Source organism: Eleginops maclovinus, chromosome 7 (assembly GCF_036324505.1).
Source record: "Eleginops maclovinus isolate JMC-PN-2008 ecotype Puerto Natales chromosome 7, JC_Emac_rtc_rv5, whole genome shotgun sequence".
Classification (NCBI taxonomy): Eukaryota; Metazoa; Chordata; class Actinopteri; order Perciformes; family Eleginopidae; genus Eleginops; species Eleginops maclovinus.
The window spans coordinates 16,151,425-16,166,399 of record NC_086355.1 but is presented as its reverse complement, the minus strand read 5'-3'; the positions used below and the strand labels follow the sequence as shown (position 1 = coordinate 16,166,399).

The following is a 14,975-nucleotide window of genomic DNA, read 5'->3' as shown; positions in this document are numbered from 1 at the left end:
TCTCAGCCTACAACGGCAGCCGTTGTAAGCTGCAAATGATGCATTGGGTCAGGATGTATGGAAAGTCTGACTTCATTTTCTGACCACCGGAAACTCCTTAAAAGTTCAACATGGCGAGTGGGTGTCGTTTAAAGAGCATTTATACGCTATTAAACCACTACTCTGCAAGTTTCTGCAAAGTAAGAGGATATAAATCAAAACATAATAATGATAATGATAATAATAATAATAATAATAATAATAATAATAATAATAAGGATTGAACCCTTTACATTTGAGGTTATTAGTGCTGCTCCACAGTGAGGTAAGAGCAGATAATATCATGTTTACCCTTACTCCCAGTGGCGTACAGTAGCTTTTAATTGTTGATTCCTCCCCTCACTGCGTCATGACACTAGAAACCACATTTATTTCCTTAAAAGGAAAGCCCATACACCCCCTTGCTTCCTTCAAGAAGGAAGAGGACTTCCTAGGCGAAGAGAAGGGGAGCTATCCTTGTCCAGCCATAAAATCAAGGATTTTAAATTCTGCAAAGGTTGTCAACATATAGTTTGCTGTGCTTGTATGTTGATGTGTTCATCCTGATTCTCTATCTGGTTAAATATATTTAAAATGAATAATTAAAGTGCTACACAACATTATAGTTCTGAAATATAATGGTTGGCTGTTGTGTATTGAAAAAAAAAGCATTATAATAAAAGTAATTAGAAATACTTTCTTATCCCTTAACTTTATTTTAGTTTACAGTCAAAAATAACAGGAAAAACAACAAGAACTGTCTCTGAATTAAGTTGTACAGTGAAATAGTTATCATACTGTTACTGCTGACACAGATTAAATGTTATAGTTATGTTAATCTCTCATAGCTTCTGTTGACATTAACCATCATAAATATAAAAGCCTTTGATAAAAATACATTCACTTGTGCTGATGCAATCACAAAAAAAGCTGCCACTGGAATGAAAAAAGAAACCGGAAGTTATCTTAATTTTCTTCATTTTGTCGGTACTTAAGCAAAAAGGAATGAAAGTAAAGTAAGAGGGGGTGGATGTGTGTTTTACAGGGGGGGGGGCTTTCAATGCAGAATTGTCTCTTCTCCCACCTTCACAGGGGTCAGAGGTCATGGTCAGACACTGTAACAAGCAGCACCCATTGTTCTGATGTGTAGTCTTTCTCAAGGGCACTTTAGCAGGAAGGATGTGCTTGAGATCATGGCTACTGTACTTCAACAAGACAGTCGGGCACATGAAGTTGCAACAAATCTTTCCTGTTCAGTGATTAAACAACAGCCTAACATAAAAGTATTCCAAAAATAGATATAGAAACCATTGAAACCATCATTTGGCATTAAATAATAACATTAGCCAAAACAAGAAGTAACAAATTACACAGTAACCAGAACAAAAATCACAAACATCAGTACAGGAAATGATGAATCAAAGTCAACTCAAGGAATGAAAAGAAGAACCACTCCCAATTTAAGAATGACGCATTAGTTAACAAATGCAAAACCAGTCAGAAAACAAGTATAAATATGTGGTCAATCATGTTGGTCAGAGCAAAATGTAGACATGCACACTTTTGTACTTCAATCAAAATATGATAAACATTTGTGGTGTAGCATGTTTTAACCAATATGTTCATTAAAAACACTTACTGCTTATTGTTTTTCAAAGAGTGTAAGCTTTCTTGATGTTTTTTTTATCTACCATTAAGGCAACAACTATTACAAAAATGAATGTTTTCCAAAACAAAGCAAGGGAGTTCAATGTAAATTTACAAACTTAACAAAATGAAAAACATGACTGCCTTTTTATATATTAAAATCCCCTTAAACATTCTTTAAAAGAAATGTGAAGATTTGTGATATGAACCAAAGAGCAAGCATCGTACACTGCTACACAGAGCATGCCCAATTTAAGTCTTAAAGTGATTTTCAAGTTATATCATGCCTTACCCCACTCGGTTTTCCCTTCATTTCACTCTTCTCCCATAATTTTTGCACATTGTCTTGACAATGTTTTTCAAAGTGCTAATGATGTCTGTTAATGAGCTCAACTTTGAAAAACCTTTAAGTCCAGTAAATAATGTATAAATACATGTTTCAATAGTTAGAGTAAGGAAGACTGAAATATTTCACAGTTAACTTGATTTGCAAGAGATGTAACCATCAAACAGCAAATTCAAATCAATATTTATGTTAAGGGTTTTGGTTGAATATCTTACACTCAGTTCCTCTTCCTTTTTTGTTACATTTCTTGGTCCCTTCTATCGTATTCCCATATTTTGGATAATGCCCCAGCTAACCAAACACTTTGTGACGTTTTTTTAATAAAAAGCATTACTGCTTATTAAACATTTTCACAGAAAAAGGCGCAATAACAATCTTAATGTGCTCCTATTGTTTTTTTAGCGTTGGCTGATCATCAAGTCTATCTGATCCCAGACCAGCTGTGTAGATAGGAGCTCCATCCTGAGCCTCGAGACCCAGACCCCTCTTCCTCACCTGCACAAACGACAACAAAAAACATCTGGTAAGATTTTAAGGGGACATTATTGACAGTAAAATCATTATTAAGAGATACTGTATATTGTTGGGAATTTCATGTTGAGTTCACCTGTTCTCTTGGTACATACCTTGTGCAATGGCAGCTAGTTTGCTTTTCTCCTCTGGACTGAGCTGCAGCATTGTGTGGATGACTGGGAGCAGCGCCTGCCTCTCACTGCCAGACTGCAGGAAGATGAACTGCAGCAGGACATTCTTCAGATACTCCAGGTTGGCAACACTCTTCTCTCTCTCGTGGTTTCGCTCAAGACGACGCACTTCACTCTTCAACAACTAGAAGGTAGAACACATCAGCAATGTTAACAAACAATAAATTATAATAATAATTTTTCAATAGGTAAGCAACAGATGTCTTTAAGTTTTATAAAATAAATTTCACAAACATTTGGGATTTACTGAATTTGAAAGGAATCTCCATTTGTAATTTTATTTGATTCACTTGCTTAAAAATTCTAATAATTTAGCAAAAAGATACTAATTTTAGAGCAGACAGTCCCTATTAGACAATATATTTTCTCTATCCGTATGTACATACAAAAAGCTGATAAAATGTACAACCCCTGTTAGCCTTAAATAAGAAGAAATTATTTTTTTAATAAAAAATATCTTCACCCTGTCCGGTGTAGACTCAAATCTTACACCTCAACGGTTGTAAGCCTTCAGTGTAATTGTTTCAATAAAGTTGAAGAAAAAAAAAAACGACGTCACGCATAACAAATATGGCGGCGCCCTCTGAGCTGTGGCTGTCAAGAGTGTTGGGAGACGAGCATGAAAACGTTACAATCCCGAGTTGATATTATAGGATATATTTGACTTTTTTTTAAGGTGTGGGAGGAATACATTTGTTAAACGTCGTGAAAAATGGGATTCGAGCGGATACTTAGCGGGGCACTGAAGTGTTACTCTAAACAGTTTCGTCTCGTAAATATTCAGCAAAAAGTATTTCAAAATGCGTCGATGTCCACACAGACTACACCGAGCTCGGCCACGATGGTTAACCGGGTTACATGTGCAGCAGGTCTGTGGAGGATAATCGTCCCCACAAGCCGCAGCGGTGCCTTCGCTCACACACAGCCGGTTGTCCGCCTCTCCTCCTCCACCCAGCCCTCCAGAGATGTCACCCTGTTCCATCACGACAGGACCCGCTTCTTCCGGCTCCTCTCGGCCTTCTGCGGCGCCCAGTTTCTCTTTTGGACATACCTAGGCTACTTCGCCTTCACAGGGCTCAGAGACACAGGGGGTAAGGGTAAAGCCAAGGAGCCCAGCACCACGGGACTAGCCGGGATATGGAGCTTCGAGATGAACCTGGGCTCCAGCACCTGGCGGTACGGCTTCACGCTGGGCTGTATGGCAATAGGAGCATGGATTGTCGGACTTGGGGCGCTGTTCTGCAGGCGCTCTGTCAGCAAAGTGGTGCTACACCAAGGGGGGAAGATGGTGACCGTTTGCACACAGTCACCTCTGGGGCCAGGCCAAGGCCAAACAATAACAGTCCCACTGTCCCAGGTAGGCTGCTATGCTCACAGGCAAGAGTCCCCCTCATTCATCCCACTCAGGGTCAAAGGACACAAGTTCTACTTCCTCCTGGACAATGAGGGGACCATCACCAACGCTAGGCTGTTTGATGTCACTGTTGGGGCTTACCGGCCACTTTAAGTTGTGTGGAAATATGACACTGTTGCACCACGGATGTGATTTTACGTATTTGCTTAACAAATGTCAGTTTGACTGTCAATTAAATCATCTATATGAGAACAAATGTATTTTATTTGGATATTCAGGATCATTTAAAGAAGGCTGTTATATTTGAGATGTACATTAAAATTTTGTTCTATTTGAAATCAATTGAAATGAGTGGTGTTGTGATATACTGGTATTGACCAGAAAAGAGATGAAATATTGATATCAAAATAACAATACACATGATAATATCATACAAATAATCCAGCGTCTCATAAGCCAATCATTTGCCTTCCGTTTCTTTTTCTCTCCTTCCTGTAACCACGCTAAGGTTACAGACTCAGTTTCCACCTCCTTACACTCCTTTTTTACAAAAAGATGAATTTGACTAGCCTAATTATTTCTTATTATTTTTTAAATATCAATAGACACCCCAGTTACATCATTATTGTGAATTATTTTGGCTATGAGAATAGTATAGAGAAACTAATATTGTGACAGCCCTTCCAATAATAAACAATCACTTAATTGAGTTCTAATTAAACAAGCAACAACAAACAATTTTATATACCTTGTAATCAAACTGTGTTTTCTTAATTTGTGTACTGTGTGCATATACATACGGTGATCTGCTCCATGAGAACAGCATTGGTGGCCTCCGTTTCATGCAGGAGGCTGTTCATATGCTCCATACTCCGCGTGGCTGTGCTCAGCTTTTGACTGAGTTCTTCTTTGGTCGGCTCCACCGTCCACACGAATGGCTCTAAAGGGAAGACCAAAAACACAGTTAAAGATTGCTGATTGAGAAAGCCTTGATTATATTGTGTTTTATTATATCTGAATCTTCAAAGTAACTGGGATTTTAAAATAAATGTACAAGATTTGCGTCTGAATTTTAGTGGAGTAGATTACAAGGGGATAGAAATAAAAAGTTAAAACTGTAGTAAACACCCTGCTTTTTTAAAGGGAGCACTTCCTGTTTCAAACACACCTTGTTTGGGGTTGGGTGAAGTGAGAAGCTGCTCCAGAGAGGGGAGGGGCGTACGTGCAGGAGAAGAGTTCTCGGTCTCGGTGGTCTCCATTCCTTCACCCTCCTCCCTGGCCATAGACTGCAGGTCACTGAGGGCCATCAGTCCCAGCCCCGCCTGGTTGGGATCTGTGTTTCTGCGTTGTGGGTCCGACATCAGGGATTTACGGCTGGACTGGACCACCACTGAACCTGAAGGAGTGTAAGAACACGTTTTGTTATTTATTGTTTCTAAAATGAATAGAAGCATACTTAACAGCGAAAATGAGCTTAAACAACAGAATTGTGCAACCTACTCCTAACATGATACACACAATGGATACTATAAACATTATACAAGTGTTCAAAGTAGTTGCAGTATTAAATGTTAATAAATATACCACAAAATATTTTGAGTAAAGGCTAGTGTTGATATTTTTTGGATGTTTAAAGCAATATGATCAGTCAATCTGTACACTGAACTGATTCCCTACTTCATCTAACGCCATATTGTAAATCAGTGTCCTACTTCTTTGTGACATGAGGGGGCACCAGACACACTCTGCTGTTAACCAGTTCAGCTGGCATGAACAATGACAACAAGTGTGAGGAGAAAGGCGAGAGGGAAGTGTGAGCTGTTTGAAAGAGTGGGCGGACAAAAGAGAAGATTATGATTAATGCACCTGACACTGAACCAAAAGAGCAGATGGACACTAAACCAATCCCCTCACCTCCCCACCTCCAGGTCTCCTCTGCATGTGCGGCTGAGTGAGAAGAGCAAGGCGCTGGTGTTTCGCTGCATGCATTTATCAATTTAAATGCAATTGAGTTTAGACTAGATTTAGTTGTGTGGTCTGGATTCAGAAAAATGTACAATCAGGGTGATGGGTTCCCTGGCTCGAGGCCAGTACGAAGCAAAGTTGGAACTGTAAACTTGAGAGCTCACAGTGCCAAAAGCAGAAAGAGTTACAAAAAAATCTCGAGTCTATAATGCTGCGTCTGCATAATGTTGCTTTATGTTTTACTGTACTTACCCTGACCCTTGACACAACACTCTGGAGGACAGATTCAAGATACTGGAGTTGTATTGGTTAAAGAAAGATATGGAAGGGCAACAATTCCTACTGAAAAAACAAATCCTGGACCACGCTTAAAAAAAAGCTGCTTTTAACAAATTCTGAAGTTAAAAAAATCTGTTTCTGTAATTGAATTCTGAGGATATGTACTGAAAAGACTCCCTGGATTTTCGTCCTTTTTTTTCAGTTATCTTTCTAATATGGTGAATCTGCCAAACTGAATCCCACTCCACCTGCCAGCTAAGGGGCGGAGACTATAAATAGCCTGCTCACCCTTTAGTTCATCCTTTGCACTCCCTGCCAGCACACCAATTTAACCCTGTGTCCTGAGTTTCCTCCACATATCCTGAAGTGTGCGTCTTCAAGTTAACGTGAGTGGTCAATTCATTGTTTATTGTTTCATTTGTATGCCTTTGTGGTAGTTTTGCTGATCCCTTTGTTCTCAGACATGTGCTAGGAGCCATGTGGGAATTGTTTGTTGCTTGTTTGTTACTTTGCTGTTTAGTTGTGGATTGCGTATTCACACATGATTGTTGCTTGTTCGTTGCCTTTGCTGTTTAGTTCTGAATTGTGTATTTGCACATGATAGTTGGTTTCTCTGTTTGATTGACCACTTCGTTATTTAATTGTAGTTGTATTGTTTCTTTGTTTTCTCATGCAGCACACAAAATAATCAAGACCAAAAGGGAAAATAAATACTGGTTCTTGCATTAAACCCTGCCTTCTCCTTGCCTCATTGCATCCTTGCCCTTTGGGTCTTCTGACCGAGACCCTGTCTGCTCGCCACACTCACTCTCCCCGAACCAAATCACCCCTACAGTTCCTTCAATGGTCCTTCGAGCCGGATACTGAGTGAGTGATACCATGGCAGGCAACGGTAAGGAGTCAAGAGAGTTGACGGTGCCAGAGAAGGCCCCCCAAGCTGGAACCAGAAGTGAGGGGACGGTATCCAGACCTACACGAGAGAGACGTCCACCTGACCGCTATGGCTTCCTGGATCCTGATGGGAAACTCTCCAGCCAGCCCAAAAGCCTCCCTCGTCACAGCCAAGCAGCCGTACTGCCGCCTCCACCCCCAGGTGCTGTGGATGTCCAGGCGGATGACCATGAAAACCCTGATCAGACGCTGAGAGAGAACACAGCCGCTGAGGAACGAGGAGTGGAGGAGGAAGAGACGACAGTCGAGGAGGAAGAAGAAGAGGACTATGAAGTTACCCACGACTATGTCCAGCTTGAATCAGCAGCTCTTCAGCCCGCTCCACTGCCCGCTCCCCTGCCCGCTCCACTGCCCGCTCCACAGCCAGCTACACAGCCAGCATCTGCTCCGATCCACCTGAGAGATGTGAGACCTGGCAGATCCAGGGGCAAGAGCGACAAGCGTGAGCCACCACCAAGGTCGAAGACGGCCTTCTCTTCTAGCTCCACTTAAGCTAGTGGAAGCTCCCGAAGCTCACGCAGGAGCCAACAGGTGGAGCTCACCCCACAACAGGCGGCCATGGTCGATGAGAGGAGGAAACTTGGAGAACTGCAGGAGATACAGCGTCAGATTGAGGAGGAACAAGCTATAGATGAACGGGCACAAGAACTGGATAGGCGAGCACAAGAAGCTTTGAAGGAGAGAGAGAGGATGACCCGGTCTCTTACTCTACAGCGACGACTACGGAAAGTCCGAAGAGAACTGGAAGAGGCTCGATTAATCACATCCTTCACTGGGGATGTAGGAATGACCACAGAACATCCACCCGCTCCGCCAGCTATGTCCAGTGTGAATGACCCACCTCAAGTGCTTGCTCCTTTTTCCCTGAGCTCCAGAGTCCTGGATTCAGCTGAACCTGTTGATCTGTTCTCCGAGCAGCAGGCTCCCCCTGAGGTTCCTCAGACATCGGTCTCCTATCAAGTTCCAGTGAGTGAACAATCTCTTTCGTACCACCACTTACCTCCAGCTGTGAGTCTACCTGTAGATGCTGTGAGTCAAGCAGCAACTTCTGATCCTACTGCTGAGAGTCACACATTACTTCAGACTTCCAGTCCCGAGCATGCGGCTCCATCACCTCCTTTGTTTCACCACATAGCGCTGACCGCACCTCGTCCGGCCAGGAGTCAGAGGCCTTCAGATCCGGTTCGTGAGAAACCTGCACCTCTTTCCTTGCCTAACCCCATTGAGAGGGTATCAGAGGGCGCTAGTATAATGGAGCTTTTAGTAGCGACTGCCTTTGGCATCCCGAAGCCAAGATTGCCTTATTTTGAGAGCGGAAAGGAAAGTGACTTTGTTCTGCTTACCATGGCGTTGGAGAATCTCTTAGATATCCACGCTCACCTTTCTGAACAGTACAAGTTTCAGGTCCTTATGGATCACTTGAGGCTGCCAAGTGCATACAAACTGGCAAAGTCCTATATGCACGCCTCAACTCCCTACACTTCCGCTCTTGCTGCCCTTAAGGCAAAGTATGGCCAGCCACGGCAGTTGGTCCAAAGTGAAATAGCTAGCATCCTCAATTCACCACCTGTCAGACTTGGTGACAGCAACGCTTTCCAGGACTTCGCTCTTTCTGTACATTCATTGATTGGCATGCTGAGGTCAGTGGAAGGTGCAGACGGAAGTGAGTTACGGTGTGGCTCTCACGTAGACAGGCTTCTTGCCAAGCTCCCCATTCAAAACCGAGACAGTTTCATTGAGCACTGTTTGCTTCGTGGCATCTTGAAAGAGGGTTCAGAACAATCATACACCTTGGAAGATTTTTCAGCATGGCTCAAGGTTAAAGCCCGGGCCAAGAGTATTGCCCAACAAGTCTCGGGACCTGCGTCAGTGGAGAGACGAGAGCCAGTCCAGAAGAACCTGGGGAGAAGGGCGACGCCGACCACGATGTACCTGAGCAACACCGCCACTGTGGAGAGCCAGCCTGATGTTCAACCAAGCCATGGAAGGGGGATGACAATCCATGGGAAACCCAAGTTCCAACCTTTTTGTCCATACTGTAACAACAAGGAACACTTCCTGGGAACTTGCCCGAAAGTTAAAGAATTTAGCCCGTCACAACTGAGAACCTGGATAGAGAGGAATGATCGTTGCTACAGATGTGCCCGCTGTCATAAGCCAGATAATTGCACCCTCAAAAAGCCTTGCAATGTCTGCAAAGAGTTGCATCTCACCATCCTGCATAACATCATACCTCAACCGTCAACATCTAAAGGCCCCCATGGCTCAGAGAAATCAGCAACGGGAAACACCCTCAATCTGCTCGTCCGTGCACCTTGTTCTGCAGACACTCTGTACATGGATCAGCCAAACAGATCTCCCCGTGTGATGTTGAAGGTAGTCCCAATTTTCTTGATCAATGGCCGGCAGAGGCTGAAGACATATGCCATACTTGACGATGGTTCAGAAAGAACGATCATCCTAACCTCTGCAGTGTCCCAGCTGCAACTAAAAGGACCAGAAGAGGTCCTGAATCTCAGAACTGTGCGTCATGAGGTGATTCCCATAAGTGGTGAGACAATCTCCTGTTCAATCTCCCCAGTGAGCCAGAAGAAAATCAAATTCCTTATAGCCAATGCCTTTACTGCTCCTGTCCTCAACTTGGCTGAGCATTCCTGTCCCGCCTCTGACCTGCAGAGGGAGTATTCCCACTTACGAGGCCTACCCTTACCGGACTTTGTCCAAGCCCGGCCGCTGATCCTGATAGGCTCAGATCATTCCCACTTGTTGGTGCCCAAAGAGCCTGTCCACATGGGACCTTATGGGGGACCCATCGCCGTCCATACTGCCTTGGGTTGGGCTGTTCAGGGCCCAGCCAATGCCTTACCTCGACTTCAGACTTCTGATGTACAAGCCTTGTTCACACTCTGCAACACTGTATCCTGCCCAGCTACTGCTGAGTTGATGGAGAATGTGGAGAGACTGTGGAGACTCGATTCCTTTCCACACCGTAAGGAGAAGGAAGTAACCCGCTCTAAGCAGGATCATTATTGCCTGGAGCTGCTCGAGACGAAAACTGCAGTGAAAGAAGCAGGTGGAGTGTCTCGATATGCTACCCCATTGCTCAGAGCACCGAACAGTCCACGGCTAACCTCTTCAACCCATAACTTGTTGCCATGGCTGCGAGGAACTGAACGCAGGTTGAAGAAGGACCCTGAGCTCATTGAGATCTGCAACCAGGAGATCCTGAAACTGGTCGAGATGGAGTATGTGAAGGAGGTGGATCCCAAAGATGATCAGCCAGGTTCAGAATCTTGGTATGTTCCACATCACATCATCAGACAAGCGAGTGGAAAACACCGGCTGGTGTTCAACTGCTCTTTCCAGCTTCATGGCCTGAATCTGAATCGCAGCCTTCTTCCTGGTCCAACTCTGGGTCCCTCTCTTCTTGGCGTGCTCCTCCGTTTCCGTGAGCACAGCGTGGCCATCAGTGGTGACATAAAATCTATGTTCCACCAAGTTCATCTACTCCCTGCTGACAGGCCACTGCTAAGATTCCTCTGGCGAGCTATGGCTCAAGATACCTACCCAAAGACCTATGAGTGGCAGGTGTTACCTTTCGGTACAACTTGTAGTCCTTGTTGCGCCATTTATGCCCTGCAGCGTCAAGCCAAAGAGCACCCAGAGAGTGATGAGGGAGTGATGAACTCAGTGTTGAGGGCATTCTATGTCGACAACTGCCTGCAAAGCTTCCCTTCTTCGGCCACAGCCAAAGCACTTCTGGACAAACTTCGTTCCACACTGTCTCGCGGGGGATTCGAAATTCGCCAATGGGCGAGTAATGACTCCCGCGTTGTCGAACATCTCCCTCCAGAGGCAAGATCTGCTAGCACGGACTTGTGGCTCTCTCAAGCTGGCATTGACCCCCAGGAATCCACCTTAGGTTTGCGCTGGAGCTGCCTTCCTGATAGCCTGGGATACAAACACCGTGTGACACCCATCAAGATTCCCACACTCCGCCTAATCTATCGCACTCTGGCCAGTCAATACGACCCCTTAGGGTATATCTTACCTTATACCACCAGGGCCAAAGTGCTGGTTCAGGACTTGTGGAAGACCAAACGAGGCTGGGATGACCCCATCATTCCATCTGAACTGGTTGACCGATGGCTGAAGTGGGAACAGGAACTGGCTGACCTCTCAAGCATCAGACTGCCTCGCTGCTATGTGCCCTCTTGTGCTGACCAGTCAGGTGTACACAGAGAGCTGCATGTTTTCTGTGATGCCTCAGAAAGGGCCTATGGCACTGTGGTCTACTTACGTGTCCATGACAGCCAAGATCATGTTCATGTGGCATTCGTCATGGCCCGCTCCAGGGTGTCACCAAAGAGACAGTTGTCAATGCCTCGACTTGAACTGAGCGCGGCCTTGGTAGGGGCGCAGTTGGCCACTACCTTGAAGTCTGAACTTACCTTGTCATTGGCCCGAACCATCCTTTGGAGTGACTCCACCACAGTGCTGACCTGGTTGAAGTCAGAGTCGTGCCACTACAAGGTCTTTGTTGGCACTCGAATCGCAGAGATCCAAGAACTCACAGACTCAGATGACTGGAGGTATGTGGACAGTCCAAACAACCCAGCTGATGACCTGACCCGAGGCAAGACACTGCGTGACCTGGCGCAACCTAGCTGCTGGACGGACGGACCTGCCTTCCTTCAGCACCCTGAGACTTGCTGGCCTGTTGCTCCAGGTGTTTCCCACACCTCATCCCTCACAGACAGCACAGAACTGAGGAAGGCTGCTACGTGCCTGAATGTTTCTGCTGCCCCCAGTGTATTGCCGAATGCCTCTAAGCATCAAAGCTGGAGTGACCTCATCACCGCTACTGACCAAACATTGACTCAATCCGACAAAGTGACCGAAGGTGCAGCAGCGGAAACCTTCATTCTACAACAAGCCCAGGAGTCATGCTTCCCTGAAGAACTCAGCGCTCTCCGTAAAGGAAAGCCTCTCTCTAGGCAAAGTAGTCTACTTCAACTCTCTCCTGAGCTTGATCCAGATGTTGGGCTGATGCGGGTAGGAGGAAGACTACGCAGGTCCCAGGACCTAGACCCAGACATCATCCACCCAATCATTCTGGACCCAAAGCATCCCACTACGCAGCTCATCATTAAGCACTATGACGAGTCCCTGCTGCATCCGGGGCCAGAGAGGGTCTTTGGAGAGTTGAGACGCAAGTATTGGATCCTGGGAGGAAGACCAGCCATCCGTAAACATCAGCACAGTTGCAGAGAGTGTCAGAGGTGGAAATCCTCTCCTGAAGTGCCCAAGATGGCTGATCTGCCCCCGGCAAGGCTGCGTCTCTTCAAACCACCATTCTGGTCCACTGGTGTAGACTGTTTTGGACCCTTTATCATTCACCATGGCCGTAGAACAGAGAAGCGATGGGGAATTATCTTTAAATGCTTAACCACTCGTTGCTTACATCTGGATTTGCTTGGAAGCATGGATGTCGATGCCTTTCTCCTAGCACTCCGTCGTTTCATCTCCCGTCGTGGCAAGCCCTTTGAGATCTGGGCGGACAGGGGAACAAACTTCCGTGCTGGGGACAGGGAGTTGAATCAATGTTTCCAGGCCATGGAACCCAAGCTTCAGGAACACTTGGCCAATCAGCAGATTTCCTTCAACTTCAATCCGCCATGTTCTCCACACTTTGGAGGAGTCTGGGAGCGCGAAATCAGATCAGTCAAGAACGCCCTACGAGTGATCCTCGGGAATCAGACCACTTCTGAAGCTGTCCTTCACACTGTCCTGGTTGAGGTAGAAGGCATTATGAATTCAAAGCTTTTAGGCTATCTTTCATCTTCTGCCAGTGATCCTGATCCGGTCACTCCCAACTTGCTGCTGATGGGGCGGCGGGACGCCTCCCTGCCACAAGCCATCTTTGCCAACAGCAAGCTCCTTGGGCGAAGGAAGTGGCGTCATAGCCAGATGTTGGCGGACCATTTCTGGACACGGTTCATTCGTGACTACTTGCCTAACCTACAACCCAGAGGAAAGTGGCTGAGGGAAGTCCAGAATCTGGAAGTAGGGAAGACTGTTCTGATCCTTGACCCCCAACTGCCGCGGGCCTCTTGGCCAACAGGTCGAGTAACAGCTGTCATGGCCGGTAGAGACGGACGTGTTCGGTCCGTTGACGTCCAGGTCGGCCGTCAAACCTACACCAGACCAGTGTGTCGTCTGATGGTGCTTCCAGAGTTGGAAGAAGAGTGAGTCTTTCTTTCAGGAGGAATTGATCCCAATTCCGGGGCGGCTATGAAAAGACTCCCTGGATTTTCGTCCTTTTTTTTCAGTTATCTTTCTAATATGGTGAATCTGCCAAACTGAATCCCACTCCACCTGCCAGCTAAGGGGCGGAGACTATAAATAGCCTGCTCACCCTTTAGTTCATCCTTTGCACTCCCTGCCAGCACACCAATTTAACCCTGTGTCCTGAGTTTCCTCCACATATCCTGAAGTGTGCGTCTTCAAGTTAACGTGAGTGGTCAATTCATTGTTTATTGTTTCATTTGTATGCCTTTGTGGTAGTTTTGCTGATCCCTTTGTTCTCAGACATGTGCTAGGAGCCATGTGGGAATTGTTTGTTGCTTGTTTGTTACTTTGCTGTTTAGTTGTGGATTGCGTATTCACACATGATTGTTGCTTGTTCGTTGCCTTTGCTGTTTAGTTCTGAATTGTGTATTTGCACATGATTGTTGGTTTCTCTGTTTGATTGACCACTTCGTTATTTAATTGTAGTTGTATTGTTTCTTTGTTTTCTCATGCAGCACACAAAATAATCAAGACCAAAAGGGAAAATAAATACTGGTTCTTGCATTAAACCCTGCCTTCTCCTTGCCTCATTGCATCCTTGCCCTTTGGGTCTTCTGACCGAGACCCTGTCTGCTCGCCACACTCACTCTCCCCGAACCAAATCACCCCTACAGTTCCTTCAAGTACTGTTTAGATTAGAGAACAAATGGGAAAACACATTATATTGAACTAAAACCAATTTGACAGTTTTGTCACAGTTGATTCATGAAATAAAATACGAGGCCAGTAAAAAAATTGGAGTGTCAACTAGACACCATCATCTGCAGTACGGGGGCCCCCCAAGGGATGGTGCTGGCAACGTTTCTCTTCACCCTCTACACTGCAGACTTCACCCACAACACGCTGACCTGTCACCTGCAGACAACTCTGCAGCTCTCTTCAAGAAGGGACAGAGCAGACTCTTTCTGCTGAGGACACTGAGGTCTTTTGGGGTGCAGGGGGCGCTCCTTCAGACCTTCTATGACTCTGTGGTGGCATCAGCCATCTTTTATGGTGTGGCCTGCTGGGGCATCAGCATCTCGGCTGCTGACAGGAAGCGACTGAACAGACTAATAAAGAAAGCCAGCTCTGTCCTGGGGATTCCTATGGACCAAGCTGTCCTCCCTGTTGGACAATGTGTCCCACCCCTTCCAGGACACCCTGTCCGCACTGTGCAGCTCCTTCAGTGAGAGGCTGCTGCACCCGCGGTGTCTCACGTGGAGATACCGCAGGTCCTTCCTTCTTGCAGCGGTCATACTATAAAACCATCATTTCCCCGGTAGACCCCCACACATATAAGAACACAGACTATAACAGCCCACACCATGTGCAATATAATGTGCAATACAGTGGGGCAAAAAAGTATTTAGTCAGCCACCAA

At 45.7% G+C, this 14,975-nt stretch overlaps 2 protein-coding genes across 3 annotated transcripts in view; one reads left to right on the top strand and one right to left on the bottom strand.

Annotated features, from left to right (window-relative positions):
• Positions 1 to 711: 711 nt before the first annotated feature.
• The window catches only part of LOC134866894 (GRIP and coiled-coil domain-containing protein 2), a 30,412-nt gene continuing 16,148 nt past the window's right edge, over positions 712 to 14,975 (bottom strand). For both annotated transcript variants that reach the window (XM_063887092.1, XM_063887093.1), the window contains exons 21-24: positions 5,238 to 5,465; positions 4,870 to 5,009; positions 2,638 to 2,839; positions 712 to 2,506 (exon numbers count right to left, since the gene is read on the bottom strand). In XM_063887092.1, the coding sequence (XP_063743162.1) occupies positions 2,433 to 2,506; positions 2,638 to 2,839; positions 4,870 to 5,009; positions 5,238 to 5,465 (644 nt within the window). In that variant the 3' untranslated portion in view covers positions 712 to 2,432. The remainder of the gene's footprint in view (positions 2,507 to 2,637; positions 2,840 to 4,869; positions 5,010 to 5,237; positions 5,466 to 14,975) is intronic.
• Positions 3,264 to 4,411, top strand: tmem223 (transmembrane protein 223). The gene has a single exon (XM_063887094.1). The coding sequence runs from the start codon at positions 3,428 to 3,430 to the stop codon at positions 4,220 to 4,222; it is 795 nt and encodes a 264-aa protein (XP_063743164.1). The 5' UTR covers positions 3,264 to 3,427; the 3' UTR covers positions 4,223 to 4,411.